The sequence below is a fragment of the Monodelphis domestica genome, chromosome 1 (genome assembly GCF_027887165.1).
Source record: "Monodelphis domestica isolate mMonDom1 chromosome 1, mMonDom1.pri, whole genome shotgun sequence".
Classification (NCBI taxonomy): domain Eukaryota; kingdom Metazoa; phylum Chordata; class Mammalia; order Didelphimorphia; family Didelphidae; genus Monodelphis; species Monodelphis domestica.
In genome coordinates, this window is record NC_077227.1 from 530,515,278 (window position 1) to 530,536,650 (window position 21,373).

General features: G+C 37.7%; 1 protein-coding gene across 2 annotated transcripts in view; it reads left to right on the forward strand.

Moving 5' to 3' along the window:
• VIT (vitrin) overlaps positions 1-20,683 on the forward strand; it is a 181,409-nt gene extending 160,726 nt beyond the window's left edge. For both annotated transcript variants that reach the window (XM_056813270.1, XM_056813271.1), the window contains 2 exons: positions 6,424-6,937; positions 18,730-20,683. In XM_056813270.1, the coding sequence (XP_056669248.1) occupies positions 6,424-6,937; positions 18,730-18,908 (693 nt within the window). In that variant the 3' untranslated portion in view covers positions 18,909-20,683. The remainder of the gene's footprint in view (positions 1-6,423; positions 6,938-18,729) is intronic.
• Positions 20,684-21,373: the final 690 nt, after the last annotated feature.

Here is a 21,373-nt window from a genome sequence, read left to right on the forward strand (position 1 = left end):
TCAGAGGTAAATTCATATCCCTGAGTGCATATATTAACAAACTAGGGAGAGCAGAGATCAATCAATTGGAAATGCAAATAACAAAACTCGAAAGCGATCAAATTAAAAAACCCCAGCAGAAAACCAAACTAGAAATCCTAAAAATTAAGGGAGAAATTAATAAAATCAAAAGTGATAGAACTATTGATTTAATAAATAAGACAAGTAGCTGGTACTTTGTAAAAACAAACAAAATATACAAAGTACTGGTCAATCTAATTTAAAAAAAGAATGAAGAAAAGCAAATTAACAGCATCAAAGATGAAAAGGGGGACAGCACCTCCAATCAAGAGGAAATTAAGGCAATCATTAAAAATTACTTTGCCCAATTATATGGCAATAAATACACCAATTTAGGTGATATGGATGAATATATACAAAAATACAAACTGCCTAGACTAACAGAAGAAGAAATAGAATTCTTAAATAATCCCAAATCAGAAAATGAAATCCAACAAGCCATCAAAGAACTCCCTAAGAAAAAATCCCCAGGGCCCGATGGATTCACAAGTGAATTCTATCAAACATTCAGAGAACAGTTAATCCCAATACTATACAAACTATTTGACATAATAAGCAAAGAGGGAGTTCTACCAAACTCCTTTTATGACACAAACATGGTACTGATTCCAAAACCAGGCAGGTCAAAAACAGAGAAAGAAAACTATAGACCAATCTCCCTAATGAATATAGATGCAAAAATCTTAAATAGGATACTAGCAAAAAGACTCCAGCAAGTGATCAGAAGGGTCATCCACCATGATCAAGTAGGATTTATACCATGGATACAGGGCTGGTTCAATATTAGGAAAACCATCCACATAATTGACCACATCAATAAGCAAACCAATAAGAACCACATGATTATCTCAATAGACGCAGAAAAAGCTTTTGATAAAATACAACACCCATTCCTATTAAAAACACTAGAAAGCATAGGAATAGAAGGGTCGTTCCTAAAAATAATAAACAGTATATATCTAAAACCATCAGCTAATATCATCTGCAATGGGGATAAACTAGATGCATTCCCAATAAGATCAGGAGTGAAACAAGGATGCTCATTATCACCTCTACTATTTGACATTTATTAGAAACACTAGCAGTAGCAATTAGAGAAGAAAAAGAAATTGAAGGCATCAAAATAGGCAAGGAGGAGACCAAGTTATCACTCTTTGCAGATGACATGATGGTCTACTTAAAGAATCCTAGAGATTCAACCAAAAAGCTAATTGAAATAATCAACAACTTTAGCAAAGTTGCAGGATACAAAATAAACCCACATAAGTCATCAGCATTTCTATATATCTCCAACACAGCTCAGCAGCAAAAACTAGAAAGAGAAATCCCATTCAAAATCACCTTAGACAAAATAAAATACCTAGGAATCTATCTCCCGAGACAAACAGAGGAACTATATGAACACAACTACAAAACACTCTCCACACAACTAAAACTAGACTTGAGCAATTGGAAAAACATTAACTGCTCATGGATAGGACAAGCCAATATAATAAAAATGACCATCCTACCCAAACTTATTTATCTATTTAGTGCCATACCCATTGAACTCCCAAAAAATTTCTTTACTGATTTAGAAAAAACCATAACAAAGTTCATTTGGAATAACAAAAGATCAAGGATATCCAGGGAAATAATGGGAAAAAAAACAGTATGATGGGGGCCTTGCAGTCCCAGACCTCAAACTATATTACAAAGCAGCAGTCATCAAAACAATTTGATACTGGCTAAGAGACAGAAAGGAGGATCAGTGGAATAGACTGGGGGCAAGCGACCTCAGCAAGACAGTATATGATAAACCCAAAGATCCCAGCTTTTGGGACAAAAATCCACTATTCGATAAAAACTGCTGGGAAAATTGGAAGACAGTGTGGGAGAGACCAGGAATAGATCAACACTCCACACCCTACACCAAGATAAATTCAAAATGGGTGAATGACAAACATAAAGATGGAAACCATAAGTAAATTGGGTAAACACAGAATAGTATACATGTCAGACCCTTGGGAGGGGAAAGACTTTAAAACCAAGCAAGACATAGAAAGAATCACAAAATGTAAAATAAATAATTTCGACTACATCAAATTAAAAAGCTTTTGTACAAACAAAACCAATGTAACTAAAATCAGAAGGGAAACAACAAATTGGGGGAAAATCTTCATAGAAACCTCTGACAAAGGTTTAATTACTCAAATTTATAAAGAGCTAAATCAATTGTACAAAAAACGAAGCCATTCTCCAATTGATAATGGGCAAGGGACATGGATAGGCAGTTTTCAGATAAAGAAATCAAAACTATTAATAAGCACATGAAGAAGTGTTCTAAATCTCTTATAATCAGAGAGATGCAAATCAAAACAACTCTGAGGTATCACCTCACACCTAGCAGATTGGCTAACATGACAGCAGAGGAAAGCAGTGAATGCTGGAGGGGATGTGGCAAAGTAGGGACATTAATTCATTGCTGGTGGAGTTGTGAACTGATCCAACCATTCTGGAGGGCAATTTGGAACTATGGCCAAAGGGCGATAAAAGAATGTCTAATCTTTGATCCAGCCATAGCACTGCTGGGTTTGTACCCCCAAAAGATAATGGGGAAAAAGACTTATACAAGAATATTCATAGCTGCACTCTTTCTGGTGGCCAAAAATTGGAAAACGAGGGGATGCCCATCAATTGGGGAATGGCTGAACAAATTGTGGTACATGTTGGTGATGGAATACTATTGTGCTAAAAGGAATAATAAAGTGGAGGAATTCCATGGAGACTGGAACGACCTCCAGGAAGTGATGCAGAGCAAAAGGAGCAGAACCAGGATAACATTGTACACAGAGACTAATACACTGTGGTATAATTGAACGTAATGGACTTCTCCATTAGTGGCGGTGTAATGTCCCTGAACAATCTGCAGGGATCTAGGAGAAAAACACTATCCACAAGCAGAGGACAAACTTTGGGAGTAAAAGCACCGAGGAAAAGCAACTGCCTGACTACAGTGGTTGAGGGGACATGGCAGAGGAGAGACTCTAAATGAACACTCTAATGCAAATACTAACAACATGGCAATGGGTTCAAATCAAGAACACATGTGATACCCAGTGGAATCACGTGTCGGCTATGGGGGGTTGAGGGGGAGGAAAAGAAAATGATCTTTGTCTTTATTGAATAATGCTTGGAAATGATCAAATAAAATATCATAAAATTTTTAAAAAAGGCAACTGTACCATAACCCCTCTGAAATATCTGCTCCCTTAATTCCCCTTAAAGTTACTTGAATCACATTAATCTCAACTAGCTGCAGATTCAGTCATTTTGCTACTTTTGGAAATTAAATTAATATGCTACCATAGCTTAGTCATTTCCTGAGCTGTCACGTTACCAGAGATGCCTCTGAAAGGCAAAGGGTAGCCACATCTAAGTTTGGAAATGAAGGAAGAAATAGGAAGGGTTACCAAAGTGGCAGTTATTCCTATAAAACATATATATTTTATATGTGTATATATATATATACATTGTTGATATGATATTCACTCTCTCCCTGTATATATATATATATATACACACATATATATACATATACATGATATCATATATAAAAGTACATCATATATAAAAAGTACAAAGTAACCTGAGGGTGCAGCTGAGGAATTTCATTAAAGGTCTCGCTACAAAAGGAGATGGAGACAAGGAGGGAATCAATTCTTAGCCTCTGCAGAGACATGAAGATGGCAGGGTATCACCTACAAAGAGCAGCATATGGGCCATTTGGCTACAATGTTGAGAATTTGAAGAGAAGTAATATGAAATTTACTTGAAAAGGAAAACTGAAGCCAGAATATGAAGGGCTTTCAATGCCTGCCAGAAGAGTTTATATTTTTCCTAAAGGCAATAGGAGCCCAGCGGGTAAGTGACATGGTCTGATCGTGCTTTTGTAATATCCCTAGCATAGGATAAAATGGACTGGGATGAGATCTGAGGTAGGGAGGCCAGTTAAGAGGTCATTGCAGTAGTTTAGTGTTGAGGCAGATAATTCAAATACTGTTGTCCCCTTTTTATGGAAAGAAAACAGATGTTCAACTAGTTTGAGTGGTTTATCCACCATCAGAAAACTATTTAGTGTCTGAACTTGGATTCAGAACCAGATCTTCCAACTCTATGACTAGTATTTTTTCTTCTGTAATACATGACTTCCTCCGTGAATAAAAATGACATATCAGGGTAAGTACTAAACGATGCCCAAAGAGATATATATTCCATGAGATTATTAATAGTCCTTAGGCCAACTGAATCTCCCTCTGACCACCATATGGGTCAGGAAGAAATGTTCCTTCAGAAGAATTAGTTTCTTAGATATCAATCCTCTATAATTCTTGAGAGCTGGAACTTATGTAACACTTTACCACTATAAACCATTATATACAAATAATCTCATGGATGCTCACCAAAAACAACAACAACAAAAAAAAAAACAAAAACAAAACAAAACAAAACAAAAAAACCTGTGCAGAATCTTCCCTATATAAAAATGTAACCCTGTCTCAAAGCCCATTAGTATGGAATTCTCTCCTTATTGGTCAGGATGAATGCCCTACCTAAGCTCTAGCTTTAGCTTCAAATCTTCTTCAATCATCACCAAGTCACTTCAGGTACTTCTGACTTCCCACTTCAAAAAGGAAAATGAAAAAGGTCAATCCCACTTTGTTGTTTTCTGGGGAAAAAAAAAGAAAAGAAAAGAAATTCAAAAAAGACTGGAAACAACATGAGAGGAGGCAGCAGTCTCCATCATCTACCCCCAGCTTGCTATCTTAGAATCTTTGTGGAATTTTCCCCTCTGGTGAAATCTAGAACTCCCTCTCTGGATCCAGTCAAGTTATCTCACTCCCAGTGGAGAGCTCCTTTACTTTGTTTTGTCTGACATACATTGTCCGATGTCTGTATTCTCTGGTTTTCGTCTTGCTATGATTTGGATGAATGGATTTCTTTGCTATTTGCCATTTATATTCCCTGTGGAATTGGTATTTGGTGGGGAAAGGGTCAAGTCTTAGATGTAGATTTTTTAATTCCCCAACTCCCAATAAGACAAAGGGATCAGAAGGTAGATTGCATGGAAATATACATTACATGTATAACCTATGCCATATTACCTACCATCTCAGGGAGGGGGAAGAGAGGGAAGAGAGAGAACATGGATCATAAAATGTGAGAAAATGATTGTTAAAAATTATAAATGGGAAAAGTATATGTACATGTAATTGGGTATATATATATATATACATATATTTATTTATGTTAGATTGAAATCTATCATATCCCCATAGACTAATAATCTTTAAGGAAAAAGGAACACAATTCTACCTTGGAATCGCCTTTCTCTAAACAGAGCAGAGTAGCCTCCAGTTCCCAACTTTCTGTTTGCCCTCCTGGAAGAAATTAAAATCTCCTTTGGATAAAGATGGAAGAACCAGACTAGAATTTTCTTTATATACTCCCTTAAATAATATTAGTCTAGAAGAATATGATTGGGGTCAATCTAACTTCTGATCTCTTTGTCATCATTGGGGAAAAAGGAATCCCAAGCTTTATATCCAAGTTTTGACCCTTTCCCACACCAAATACCAATTCCATTGAGATAACACAACTCAACCATGAGAGTTCCATATCTCACTCAAGGGAAAAACTCCACAAAGTCTCTAGCAAGCTAGAGGTAAGGTATTGATGAAGACTGCTGACTCCTTTCATGTTTTTCTACATTCTTTTCCTTCAACAACCAGAAGTGGGGTTGGCATATTCCATCTTCTTTCTTGAAGCAGGAAGCCAGAAACCCCTAAAACACCTGGAAGAGTCCTGGAGATGATTTGAAGCTTTAAGTCTCCCAAAGGGGACTGGTGAAGGCTCAAGCTCTCCCTCTATCACCAACTCCACCCAATCCCTCACATAGGGCAAAACATTCATCTGCATGTATAATAGTCCCATATTGATGAGCTTTGAGCCAAGGGTTAGGTAGTGAAACTGCCCAGTAGCAGGACTTGCTTAAGGCAGCTGGGAAAGATTGATGAGGGATTAGTCATTTTGATTAGAAGAAGTAGGAAGATACCTTTGGGGGATGAATCACAGCTCATGCACTACTGTGGCTAACCAGGGGAGAGTAGGTGAAGAATTGAGTGGAGAGTTCATGGGACAGGGGAGAGGGGTGACATCAGCAAGCAAAAGGCTGATCCTACAAGAAAAAAATATATAGAAGGGAAAGATGGAAGATTGGAGATCTTGTCCTGGTGCTCAAGATTGCTAATGGATTGCCTAGCTGATTTGGCTCCTGGTCTCATGATTGTCTAAGGTCATGAACATTCCTGTTTGTCTTTCCAGGCTGTGTGCAGACGAAATGGCTTCTATTCCCTCAATGTGCTAAGCTGGTTCAGCCTCCACAAGATTGTGCAACCCCTAGTAAAACGGGTCTGTGACACCAACCGCCTAGCCTGCAGCAAGACCTGTTTAAACTCTGCTGACATTGGCTTTGTCATTGATGGCTCCAGCAGTGTGGGGACAGGCAACTTTCGCACCCTCCTCCAGTTTGTTGCCAACCTCAGCAAAGAGTTTGAGATTTCAGACACAGACACACGCATTGGGGCTGTGCAATACACTTATGAGCAGCGGTTGGAGTTTGGATTTGACAAGTATAGCACCAAGCAAGATATCTTGAATGCCATCAAGAGAGTCAATTATTGGAGTGGTGGGACCAGCACTGGAGCTGCAATCAATTATGCCTTAGAGCATCTCTTCAAAAAGTCCAAGCCCAACAAAAGAAAGCTAATGATTCTCATCACTGATGGCAGGTCTTATGATGATGTACGAATACCAGCTATGGCTGCTCACCAAAATGGTAAACTTTTTTTTAGTGCTTCTATTGATGATATAGTGAGAGGCAGCATGGTACAATGGAAAGAGAGCTAGCTCCAAATCTAGGGCAAGTCACTTAATCTCTTAGTGGTCTGGACATCTCTCTGAGAGTTCCTAGCCAGCTAGGTAATATAGTGGATAGAATCCAGAATGTCTGAGTTCAAATCCAGCCCCAAATACATACTAAGTGTATGAACCTGGGCAATTTACTTCACCTTTGCTTGCCTCAGTTTCCTCATATTTAAAATGGGGGAAATAATCATGGATCCTGTTTGATCCTCTGAAGATCAAATTCAATAATAATTGTAAAGCACTTATAGTGCCTGGCAAATAGCAAAACTATATATTTTGTTGTTCAGTTATTTCTCCATCATGTCCAATTCTTCTTTTTGGCAGAGATACTGGAGAAAATATTATTTCCTTCTCTAGCTCATTTTACAGTTGAGGAAACTGAAGCAAACAAGGTTAAGGCCAGATTTGAACTCAAGAAGATGAATCTTTCTGAATCCAGGCCCCGTGCTCTATCCACTGTGCCACCTCACTGCTCCAAGCATCATATAAATGTTAGCTATTATTATTAAGACCCTAAGTTGTAGAGAAAGTAGCAACTCAGATTGGTAGAAAGATTTCCCTGACTGGCGAATTATCTACCAGTGAAATCACAGGTCCAATCCCTATCCCTACTGACTGTTGTATGTCTGAGCTGCTAAAGAAGCCATGGGAGTGAAAAAGGGAAGAGAGGATTCTCTGGTTGCTATCTATTGTCTCTGGAACAGGTTAGGCAAGTAGCAGTCAAAGTGGATGCCGCCATATTCAATGAAACAGCCCCATCATTCAGGCCTCTACAAAGCTGAAAGTGAGTGGGGCAAGTGAGATGAGGAGCCAGAGCCAACTTCAGTGTCCTTGTCAGGGAAAAGGATAAATTCCCAAACTTTAGCACAGTTATACTTACAACATCAGGAGACAACAGTGAGCATCACTGTCAATGTACAGGGCAAGTGAATGGCGTGCCAGTATTTTGTATGAACTTGGGCAAATAGTCTAACCTCTATACAATTGCTTTAACATCTGTATAACAAGGGAATTAGACTGGATCCAGGATTCTTAACCTGTGATCAAATAACTCTTCTTTTTAATATTTTGATAACTTTTTTCATTTTTCAGTCATTTCAGTCATGTCTGATTCTTTACGACCCGATTTGGGGTTTTTTGGGCCAAGATACTGAGGTGGTTTGTTATTTCCTTCTCCGTTTGATAACTATATTTCAATATGATTGGCTTCCTTTGTAATCCTATGCATTTTACTTCATGCATTTTAAAACACTATTCTGAGAAGGGGTCCTTGGGCTTTCTCAGACTGTCAAAGGGACACAAAAGAAATGTTAAGAACCCTTGCAGAGTAAGTTTGTGAAAAATGTAGACCTGGAACCCATATAGCCTATGCCCTAATTTTGGTATTCTCCTGGCAAGAAGTTACAGAAAACTGAGACCATTGCCCCTTTTCCCTTACATATTAGGAGAGGGGGGAGATGACACGGGCACTGTACCCCAGAAACCCAGGTGAACTATTATCAGGGAAACTCCCTCACTCCCTTGCATCCTAGAAACACCCAATGACCCCCCCTAAGGTCCTGAGATGTTTATCCTCTTTGATTGTCCTCTAGATTTAAGATGGACAAAGAGATGAAACTTTATGCCTCCAGACAGACCCCAGTCAGATGTCTACCTCACCCCACCAAATGCCCTCTAGCACTCTTAAGTCACGTCCACACCATGACATAGCATCTGTTGTAAAGAGTATAAAATCCCCAGAACTGATGTCATCTGGGGAACAGCCTTTCCATTCATGCTGTCCTCCCAGGAACTGCTCCCCATCTTGCCATTACACCTTGCTATCCTCCTGGCCATTCTCAACATTACTTTCTAAATTAATAAATTTCTCTTTTTGTTTTTAAGCTAAGTTTTGGAGTCTTGCATTCTTGCAAAAGGTATCCTTCCCGAACCCCAGGGGTACACTTCTGAACTCCATAACACTCATCTATAAAATGGGAATAATAACAGCACCTTTCTCCTCCAGTTATTGTTAGGATAAAATGAATTAGTATTTACAAAGGGCTTTGTAAACCTTAAAGTTTTTTAAAAAACTATAATCATCATCATCATCATTATGACTATTTATTAGCCTTAGGGTTAACTGCTCTTCTCCCATTTCCTCCTCTATAAAATGGTGTTCATAAATTTAGAGTTGGAAGGGACCTTAAAGGTTAACCAGTCCAATACTCTCATTTTACAGATAAGGAAACTGAGTCTCAGAGAGGTTAAACAACTTGCTCAAGATCACAAGGTACTCTAAGCAGATCCAGAATAATAATATTACCCTGCCTAGCTTCCAGAACTATTTCAGGGCACAAATGAGATAAGGTATGTGAAAGTACTTTGTGAATTGAAGACATTTGTAAACTATTAATAAGATAATTAATAAGGGCATTAGGATTAGTTGGATGGGGAGGGGGAAGCCTTCTTGAGTTCTGGAGGGGAGGGCAGTGATTATTCTCCCCTGAATATTAGGGCATTTAGCAATTTAGCAGATACCAAGCTTTACAAAGGACTTAGAGAAACGCAACCACATTCTGATAGACCAGTGGGCACAGCAAAGGGGGAAGCCTTAGTGTCTGAATTCCATGAGCTGAAGGGGCTCCATCTACCAATTGGTCCTTGCTTTGTTACCCAGTGTTCAGGGCTACTGGACCAAGTCTGGTAGTTTATAGTAGGACTTGAGTATTGAACCAGGAGCTTATGGTAGACCAATGACCAAGCCTGGATCACAGAGGAGAAGAGGAGGAAGAAAAAGATGATGAGGAAGAGAAGGAGAATGGAGAGGGGAGAAGGAGAAGAGAGAGATGGTTCCAAGTGGGCAGCCAGACTGCCTTTCCCATTTGCCCTTCCCTCAAGGGCTATCAGAGAAGAGGCTATGGGAACAAGTAACCGAGAAACTAAGTGCCTCTTTTCCCCTTGGCAACTATCTGCAAGATCTGAACTCATTACCAATACAAGTCATTCATTCCATTTATGGATATCTTTGATTGTTAACGAACTCTTTGTTGCACAATGAGCTTTCCTTCCATTTCCATGCATTAGTTTTTGTTCTGTTCTATAGAGCAATGGGGAAACAGTCTTCTTGTTCTTGTCTTTAACATGACAGCTTTTTAATTTCTTACTAAGCATTTTTGTTTCTGGGGTATTATACACGCCAAGTTTCTTCCACCTTTACCCACAAGAAAATTTCCAAGTCTCTCAATATCTTGGTCATCCTCCTTTACAGGATTTATTTCCTGCACTTATGAGGCTACAACTCACTTTGAGACAACTTGTTGACTATATTAAAAACATCTACAAGAGAATGATGTGGTTCAAGTTTGACTTTGAAGAAATGAAACGAAAGGAAAATGACATTTATGGGGAAGACTAATAGCAGTAATATGCTAATATCCAATTAGGAGAAATTTAAATTTCAGCTAATACAGAGTTATATCAAGAACCTAATGAACATTATATGAAATCAATATTGTATGGCCAAAAAAAATCCTCCTTTAGACATGCTCCAGCTTGTTGATATTTTTCTTAAAATATGAGATTTATAATTCATGATGTATGGAAAGGAGGCAGAAATTATTATCCCCTGAATATTATGGCATTTAGCAACTTGGTGTTTAAATAAAAGCAGTCCCATAAATAAGATATTGTTAGTTCTTTTAAATGATATCTACTACTATTTTTTAATGACCTCCCTTTACATTGGCAGGAAAATGTCAGAAATGTACACCTGAGAGAAAGCTGAGAAGGGATAGTAAACACTTTGAATGGCAGTCAGAATCTAAAAGAATTTTAATAATAGAATCTAACTTGAGGAGATTTAAAGTCTAGTCAATTGCTAATTATCAAATACCTATAATATACCAAGCACTGTTAAGGACTGGAGATCTAAAGAAAAGCAAAGAATGGTATCTCCTTTCAAGGGTCTCAAAATAAAATGCAGGAGACAACATGCAAAAACTAGATGCAAACAAAATAAATACAAAGTTGGGGGTAAATACTAAGATCTGGAGCAGTAAGTAAGATCTGAGAGTTCAAGCAGACTAGAAGCTCAATATCATAGGCAAGAGGTACATCTACACAGACTAACATGGTCGCTCAGTTTCCATATCCCTTAGAAATTAAAGTCATTGCTATTATCCTTCCTACTTTAAAGAAAGTTAAGCAACTTGACCAGTTCCCAAATGTAATGGCTAATATGGGCTTAAGTATCTTATAATAATAACAATAGCATTTGTGTAGCATCTACTATGTTCCAGGCACTATGCTAAGTGCTTTACAAATATTATCTCATAACTTCTCACAGTCTCATAGTTAATTTTTTAAATTGTCAATTTATTTTGAACTATTTTTTCCACGGTTATATGATTCATGTTCTTTCCCTCCCTTTTTCCTTCCCTACCCCAGCCAACAAGTAATTCCACTGGGTTATGCAAGTATTATCACTCAAAACCATATTATTCATTTCTGCAATAATCTTTTAAAACCAAAACCCCAAATGCTATACCCATGTTAACAAGTGATAAATCATATGTTTTCCTTCTGCATTTCTATTTCCACAGTTCTTTCTCTGGAGGTGGATAGTGTTCTTTCTCATAAGTCCCTCAGAATTGTCCTGGGTCATTGCATTGATATTAGTAGCAAAGTCTATTACATTTGATCATCCCATAATGTTTCCATTGCTGTGTACAATGTTCTGGTTCTGCTCATTTTGCTCTGCATCAGTTCTTGGAGGTCTTTCCAGCTCATATGGAAATCAAGCAGTTTATTGTTCCTGATAGCATAATAGTATTTCATCACTATCACATACCACAATTTGTTTAGTCATTCCCCAATCTCTCCTCACTTTCCAATTTTTCACCACCACAAAGAGAGGAGCTATAAATATTTTTGTACAAACATTTTTCATTATTATCTCTTTACAATCTCATAGTTATTTGATCACTATAACAACTCTGGAAGGTAGGTGCTATTATTATCTTCATTTTACAATTGAGGAAACGGAGGTAGACATACACATTTATATAGCCAAACAATCATAATTTATTAAGGTTTTACTTGCTAGTCACTTTGCTAAGTGCTGATGATACAAATAAAATACAAAAGCAGTTCCTGCCCTTAAGGGACTTACATTCTAATGGAGAAGACAACAAATACATAAATAGTTACATTCAAGATAGATGCAGAGTAAGGGACAGACAAGTGGTTAAGTGGATAGAGAACCAGACCCAGCCTGGGGAGGACCTAGGCTGTAATCTCATCTCTGATACTTGAGCTGTGTGATCCTGGGCAAGTCATTTATCCCCATTTGCCTAGCCTTTGCCCTTCTGTCATTGGGCAATTATTAAGACAAAAAGTAAGAATTTTTTTAAAAAAGATCTAGAATAGATAGAAAGTCATAACAGAGGCAATTAAGTGACAGGGGTGACCAGGAAAGGTCTCCTGAAGAAGACAGAATTTGATTTGAGTCTTGGAGGAAGCTAAGTGTTTCAAGAGGCAGAATTAAGGAGGGAGAGCATTCCAGGCATGGGAGGCAGTCAGTGCACAAGAACAGAGATGGAAATTGGAGTGTTGTGTGCAGGGACCAAGGACAGCGAGCCTAGACCACAGAGAACATGGAAGGCAATCATGGGAAAAGACTAGAACTGTGAGAAGAGACTGAAGAATAAAGAGCTTTCAGGGCCAAAGAACATTGTATTTGATCTAGCATTAATAGGGAGGCCGCTGGAATTAGAGCAGGGAAAGGTGGTGGCATTGTCAGACCTGTGCTTTAGGACAATCAATTAGGAGATTATTGCAATAGTCCAGGTGAGAGAAAATAAAGGCTTGAACCAAGGTGCTAACTGTGGGAGTAGAGAGAGGTATATGTATTCAATCTATATCGAAGTTAAGCAAGATTTGGCTCATAATTGCTCATTATGGAATTTTTTTTTAAATGCTTACCTTCTCTTAGAATCAATATTAACTATCAGTTCCAAGGTAGAAAAGCCATAAAAAATGAGCAATTGGGATTAAGTGACTCACCCGGGATCACACAGCTAGGAAATATCTGAAGTCTACCTCCAGTCTCTAGATCTGGCTCTCTATCCACTGAGCCACCTGCCCTGCCCCTGCCCATGCTATTTTTTTTTATTTTATAATATTTTATTTGATCATTTCCAAGCATTATTCATTAAAGACAAAGATCATTTTCTTTTCCTCCCCCCGACCCCCCATAGCCAACACGTGATTCCACTGGGTATCACATGTGTTCTTGATTCGAACTCATTGCCATGTTGTTAATATTTGCATTAGAGTTTCGTTTAGAGTCTCTCCTCTGTCAAGTCCCCTCAACCGCTGTATTCAGGCAGTTGCTTTTCCTCAGTGTTTCTACTCCCACAGTTTATCCTCTGCTTATGAATAGTGTTTTTTCTCCTAGATCCCTGCAGATTGTTCAGGGACATTACACCGCCCCTAATGGAGAAGTCCATTACATTCAATTATACCACAGTGTATTAGTCTCTGTGTACAATATTCTCCTGGTTCTGCTCCTCTCGCTCTGCATCACTTCCTGGAGGTTGTTCCAGTCCCCATGGAATTCCTCCACTTTATTATTCCTTTGAGCACAATAGTATTCCATCACCAACATATACCACAATTTGCTTAGCCATTCCCCAATTGATGGGCATCCCCTCATTTTCCAATTTTTCCTGCCCATGCTATTTTAAGGGACACAAACCACTTTCTTTTCAACCCTTTACTGTAAAGGAAAGTAGGGAAGGAAAAGGAGGAGGGGAAGAGAATAAGCCTTCTATGCCACAGGCACCATAATAATAATAGCTATTACAAATATTATCTCATTTGATCCTTACAACAACCCTGTTAAGTAGGTGCTATTTTTATTCCCATTTTACAAACAAGGAAACTGAGGTCAATGGAGATTAGATGACTTGCCCAAAGTGACATAGCTACTAAAGGTCTGAGACTGGATTTGAACTCAGATCTTCTTGACTCCAGGTCCAATACTCTATCCAATGTGCACCCCTGCTTCCACGTAAGTAGTAAAAATATCATTTCCAATTTGAAGATGAGGAAACTCAGGTCCTATAAAAATGTAGGTGTCTTGAGTAAAAATAAAGGGTTTTTCCCTCCACTGACTTGGAAGGTGTATCAGTGGAGTTTACCAGGGAATACCTAAGAAGGATCTGACAGACAGAGAGAGTGGATACCTGAATGGGTTAGTACCTACTCTCCTCACAACCCCCCTGAGGGGGATGACTGTCAATTGTGCAGTGATATCTTGAGGTTTCCTGAGGGAGGGGGATAGTGTGAAGTTGACGACAAGGTTTCCCTAAAATTTAACCTAGGATAACCCCAGTCTTCTTCTGGGCACAGAGTGGATTAGGAGACAAGACTTGATGAGGGCTTGCCTCAGGGGAGGCTGATTTTAATGCTTCCCTGCTGAATTTGTTCAGTTGCCTCCTCAGTTCAAAGTCAATAGGCTAGACTAAATCTGGCTGTAGTCAACAAAGGTTTAATGTAGGGGTTCAGGGTAAATAAGGAGGAGGAAAGTGGGATTTGGTTTCCCTGGTATATTCCTACATGATCTTTCACTTGAGCCGCGGAATTTTGCAAATCTCCCGTTTCCTCACCCTGTAACCCCACAGTTATTATTATGTATCTATCTGACTAGCCTATATAATCAATAGTTAGATAAAATGCTGGGTAACTGACAGAGCCTGAAAGCTGGGCTCTCTTTTCAGTGAGTCCACAGCTCCCCCTTTGGGGTTTGAGATATCTTCTCCTCAGATGACAGGTGGTTGGAGATGTTTGATTGAAGAAAGATCTTCTAGGAATCTTGAAAGTAGAACAAGGTTCTCCCAAGTGGCTTTCAGTGAAAACCCCAACCTCAGAAATAGGTCTTCTCAGTCAAGGACTCAGCTCAAAAGCCCCTAAAGCTGCTCAGCACTCTCCCAGGTCAGTTCTCTTCCCAGAATCCTTTGTTCTCTCCAACTGACACAGAACCCTCATATCAGGGTTCCAAAAAAATCCTTCCATGCCCTCATCCTTACAGTCCATAGACATTAAGTGACTTGCCCAGAGTGATACAACCAATGAGAGTAGGAGTTAGGTCTCAAATCCAGGCCTACTGACTTTAAATCCAAGAGTTGAAGAACTCTAGTCAATTTTCAAAAAAAAAAAAAAGATGATCCTCTGGGCTAGGCCAGCACTAGATGGGTACTGGTAACTGGTAAATGTTTAACAACTGGCTGTCTTGGTGAGACAGGGGGAGGGAAGTATAAACAATTCATTTTTAAATTTAATCTGCATGATAAAAATTTTCTCTAGAACAGTACTTTCTTAAGTCTAGACTCTAGACTCATGTAAGCAAACCTATGGCACGTGTGCCAGAGGGGCTGATTCCCTCCCTCTCTCCATGGGCTTGAGGACATTTCTCACATGACCTTCTCCCCAGCAGCCCAATGGGAGCACTTCTTCCTTCCTCTGTCTGGGGTAAGGTGGCAACTCACATGTGTTATACAGTGACAGTGAACCTTTTAGAGACTGAATGCCTTTAGGCTCTTAGTCTCTAAAAGTTTTGCTGTCACTGCATACTAATCACCCCAACCCCCCAAAAACCAATCAATTCATCTGAGATTTGTTACATTTTCTGATTTCCTAGGTGTAAATGCTCACACTAAATATTTAGCAATTGGCACTGGAGAGGCAATCTGAGTCAGCTCCAGGCTATATCTGCCCAGGACTTTGACCCATTTGCCTGGAGAAAAGAAGACTTAGAGAAGAGCAGGTAGCTTTAAGGGAATCAAGAGAAAGTCGGCTTGGTTTGTTTTGCCCCAGCGGCAAAAGATAAACAAGAAAGAGTTAAGGAGGTAAATAGAATTTTAGAAAAGTTTGATATGATAGACCTATGGAGAAAACTGACTAGAAATAGAAAGGAATAAACCTTTTTCTCAACAGTATATGCCATCTTCACAAAAACTGACCATATAATAAAGCATAAAAACCTTGTAACCAAATGTAAAAAAGCAGAAATATTAAATACATACTTTTTAGACCATAATGCAATAATGAAATAAAAAACACATTCAACAGCTACAGAAAGACTAAAATTTAATTGGAAACTAAATATTCTTATTCTAAAGAATGGATGTGTCAAAGATAAAGCATATGAGCAATCAACAATTTTATTAAAGAAAATGATAATGAAGAGATAACATATCAAAATTTATGGAATGCAACCAAAACTGTACTTAGAGGGGAAATTATAAATGCTTACATTAAAAAATAAAAAGCAAACCAATGAATTGGACATGCAACTAAAAAAAGAAAAAAGAAAAAGAAAAAATTTTAAATCCTCAATTAAAGACCAAGTTGGAAATCCCAAAAACCCAAATGGAAATAAATAAAATTGGTCATAAGGAAACCTCTTGACTAACAAGTAAGACAAGGAACTGGTTCATGAAAAGTAAAATAAAGTAGATATTGGTGAATTTGATTTTAAAAATAAAAAAGTAAACCAAATTGCCAGCATCAAAAATGAAAAAAGGTAAAATCACAACTAATGAAGAAGAAATTAAAGCAATTATTAGGAGTTATTTTGCCCAGCTATATGCCAATAAATCTGACAATCTAAGTGGAATAGAGGAATATTTACAAAACTATAACTTACCCAGCTTAACAAAAAAAGGAAATATAATAGCTAACTCCATCATAGAAAAAAAAATGAACAATCAAACAATTCACTAAGGAAAAGGCTCCAGGGACAGATGGATTCACAAGTGAATTCTACAAAACATGCAAAGAGCAATTAACTCCAATACTTCATAAACTATTTGAAAAAATAGGGGAAGAAAGAATACTTCCAAATTCCTTTTATGACACAAATATAATATTGGTGATACCTAAACCAGAAAGAGATAAAACAGAGAAAGAAAACTATAGCCCAATCTTTCTAATGAACACTAGTGTGAAAAAAATGTAATGAGTTAAAACTGTCTTGCATTTCTTTTTTCTGGAAAGTTAATTGTTAAACATTTACCAACAGCACATACCTGATTTAAGATTTCTTCCAGCTCCAAGATATTATAGGATGTTAAATCTGGAAGAGATTTTTTAAGATTATAGAGTACAATCCAACTAAGATAACTGAGGACCAGTCCCTGCTCCCGATTTCTAATCCAAGATTCTTCCATGTCACTGGGCTGCCTTTCTCTGGAGTCTATTTTGTTATTTTTCTGTAACACATTTCTTAAAATGAACTCAAATGGTCCAAAGCAGCAGTCAAATTCTTTGGCCTAAAAAAAAAAAAGGGCCAATTGCAAATTACAGCCATGAATTAGATTCTCCTGCTGCTGGAAGTCCTGATGCTGATGCCACCTAAAGTAACTATACCAGCTTTTGAAGTCAAAGAAGGTCAATTGCCCCATGATTTTCAGCCCTTAGTCCTGTAGTATATATACACAACTGGTAGACCAACATATTAGGTAGGGGAAATCACATGCTGTAAGGAAGAAGGAAAGTCTGCATTAATTCTCGGTACCTCCCAAGGATATAAAAATTGGTATATGTGGATCCAGACCCTTTTCAGGTCCCTGAAGAAAGAGAAAGACCCTGGAAAGAAGCCAGAAGAATGTAGAGTATTCAGAACCTCAATTATTTTTCCATTCCCAACTTACTATATTAGGGGATATTTTCAAGAATTGAGAAGGAGATAATAGGATACTTCTTTCTTCCAAGAGATGAGAACCTGAGAAATGGGGAGAAGAGAAAAAGCTGGAAACTTAAAAACAGCTTTAATCACAATAGTTTTTTAATTAGAATTTTTGACCATTTTATTAATTAATATTATCTAATATATTATATTAATGACAAAGTTTTTATTAAAGAAAATAATATCAACAAGTTTTAGAATATAAAGCATGAGTAATAATAATAGACCTATTTTGATTACAAAGTATTAATTTGCCAATATCCTTTGTATTTTCAAGATACTGTTTTTGGCTTAAAAAAAGGATTTTGAATTGGCAAAATACCCAATAAACTACACACTAATTTGTGGCATGTATGTGTGTGTCTTTATATATATCATGTATGTGTGTGTCTTTATATATAAATTCATATTTATATATAAAGACACACACATACATATGTATATATACACATTTATTTGCATATGTGTTAATACAGAGAGAAAGGCATATATATATATATATATATTACTTTCATGTATCAAATATATCTTTAATATATCACTTAAATAAACATGGATTAACCATGCAGGTCTGACCACAAGAATTCGCCACTCCTTTATTGCTACTACTAAAAATCTGTCCTTCCTCAAATAGAATTTGAATCCCAATAATTGCTTAACAACTCTTATCAAGCCCTGGTCTCCATTCACCACCACCATCATCTTCATCTTGACCTACAGTTTACCACCAAGCAACAAGATTGATTAATTCACAATGGTCTAAAAGCAACATAAGTCAAAACAATATTGATGGGTGGGAACATTAGAGAAGACATAATTTCTGCTATTAAGATATTTTCAGCCCCTGTCCTGGAGTTGTGAGTCTTCTACTGGATTGATGATTCTCAACATTGAGAACTTAACTACAAGATAGCCATAGAGGCTACTTCATATAAGAGTCCTGTTAACTCCTTTCAATTCTTTTCCCTCAGGTGTGATCACCTATTCTATAGGAATCGCTTGGGCAGCTCAAGATGAACTGGAAGTGATCGCCACTCACCCTACCAAGGATCACTCGTTCTTTGTAGATGAGTTCGATGACCTCTACAAGTCTGTCCCCAAGATTATCCAGAACATTTGTACAGAATTCAACTCTCAGCCACGGAATTGAATCCAAAGCACCTCCAAAAGAGTGGTTTCCCCAACTATCTCAAACAAGAAACATTGACAGGCTTTTCTGAAGGTCCTTGGGCAGAGATTCAAAAGGTTCCAAGGGTTCTCCAGTCACCTTTTACCCTTAGGAAAGGCTAACTTATAGGCTGTATGGAGGTTCATGCCTTTCTCATTTGCTTTCTTTTTCTTTTCTTTTGCTGGTCTCAAAACTTGGTGTTAAGTAGGGAGAAGACCAAAATTTCTAGAACGAGCAAAATTGATAAATTCATGAATCTGAAACTCATGGTTTTAAGTTTGCCACCAGAAGAAATTTCTTATTGCTATAGTGATTCCACAACAGGATGAAAATGGGTCTTTGGGCAGGTGAATATTTCCTTCTGAAAATACCTCTTATTTTAATTATGCTCACCCTCAGCCTCTGACATGATCATGCAGTTGTTGTTTTTATTAAATCCTTATAAGGCTAATATACAAAATGGCCTGATCATGTGTCATATTTGAATGCAAGCTCCACATTCATGTTTAACACTTATCGATGGAAAGTTATTCTGTCCTATTTCTAGTTTTTTACAGCATGTGAATAATACTCCCTTCTCCATGCCAGAGGTAGTAGTATACCCAGAGAAAATGCTACCAAACAAGAAAGAGAACTACTCTTATGGAGTCTAATTTATGCTTATTTTTCCCATTTCCTGAACTTCCTCTTCACTGCATTCAATTTTACTGTTGCCACTCAGTGCTTCTAGTGACTAAGAAGCATTCAGGCAATAGCCCTATGGCCCAGCCACTCACTGATTCTAAATTAGTGTGACACATTTTACTAGTCAGTGAGTTTAGCTGTCACCTTCATTACAATCAGAGAGTCGATAGTAATTCTCTTTTAATGGGATGACTTTCTGCATGACAAATCATCTATCAGTATTTCAGTATCCACTATATGCACCAGCAATTTTTAATTCAATAATGATAAAAGAAATGCCTGCTGCTTACAAGGCACCATGTTAGACATTAAGGGAGATACAAAAACAAGTAAGATATGCCTAACTGTAGCAGCAGCTACCAGAATCTAGTGACTCTAATCTTTACTATTGCTGAGAATCACTGAATCCGAGAGCTGAATGGGATCTTAGACTAGGAAACTGAGGTCCAGAGAGGTTCGTTGATTTGTCCTAATCCATATCAGTATTAAATATTGGGTCTAGGATCCAAACCAAGTTCCTTCATACTTAGGAAGCTAGCTAGTTCCTTCTGGGTGTTTGGAATTTTGATAGTTCTTTTTCCTCTTCAGCAATGCTAAACTTTGATTAGCTCTCCAAAGGCCATCTCTGTGCTGCCAATAGGTTGACAATGGTGCTAGTTTAGGGTAGCACTAGACTAATAGACTTATTCAGATAAGGGCAACTGAGATAAAACCATAAGTGTTCAGATTTAATTATGGATTTTTATCTAGAAAAATTTAGTTCTTGATTAAAATCACCTTAAATACTAACAGTACTATAAAAGCAATATAAGTAATATGTAGTAAGAGTAATCTGTATTCCTAGTACAAGAGCAAGCCTTTTCATAGTCAACTTCATGGTGTAAAAGGACAATGTAGACAATTTAAGAAGGGAACTAAAGACCGAGATGTGAGAGGAGTTAGTTAGAGATACCTAATCACATTAAATGAGGTCAGGTCTCTAGACTTCACCAAATGGCATGCCAGAAATTGCAGATGTATTTTCAAAGTCACTGTCAATAAACTCTAATAAAATGGAATTCTAGATGGAGGCAGATGTTGTCTTGTTTTTTTAAAGATGGGGGAAGGGAAGGGAGGTGGGCAACAGATGAATTCCAGGAATTACAGACAATTTAGCCTAATGTCCTCTCCCAGAAAAATAAAAACAAATCTAGAACACATTATTAAACAGATGGTACTATACTAGTAGACAACATGTGTTCATGAAGAATGACACCTTCAATTTTATAGGATTACTTATTTAGCAGATAACATTGATAGGCATATTTTGTACTGATTTTAGCAAACCATTAAATAAGTCTCTAATCATATCCTCAGAGGTAAAATCTATAAATATGAACTAAATGGTGTACGAGCCCCATAGTCAAGTCATCTCAAGAAGTATTGAGGATAAGCTATAAAGGACACAAATAAAAGAAAAAAAGCTTTCTGCCCTTGAGGAGCTCCCAATCTAATGGGGGAAGGGAAGAAGAGAGAACATCCTACAACTACACACAAACAAGAAGTATACAGGATATACTAGAGGTAATCTCAGAAGGAAAGCACTAGCATTATAGAGGATCAGGAAAATCTTGCACAAGATGCAATTTTAGCTGAGACTTAAAGAAATGTAGGGAATCCAGGAGGCAGATACTATGAGGCAGAAAATCTAGCCTTGGGGGACTATCAGTGAAAATGCTCAAAGTAGGAAGCTGTATCTTGTGCAAGGAATATCAAGGAGGTCA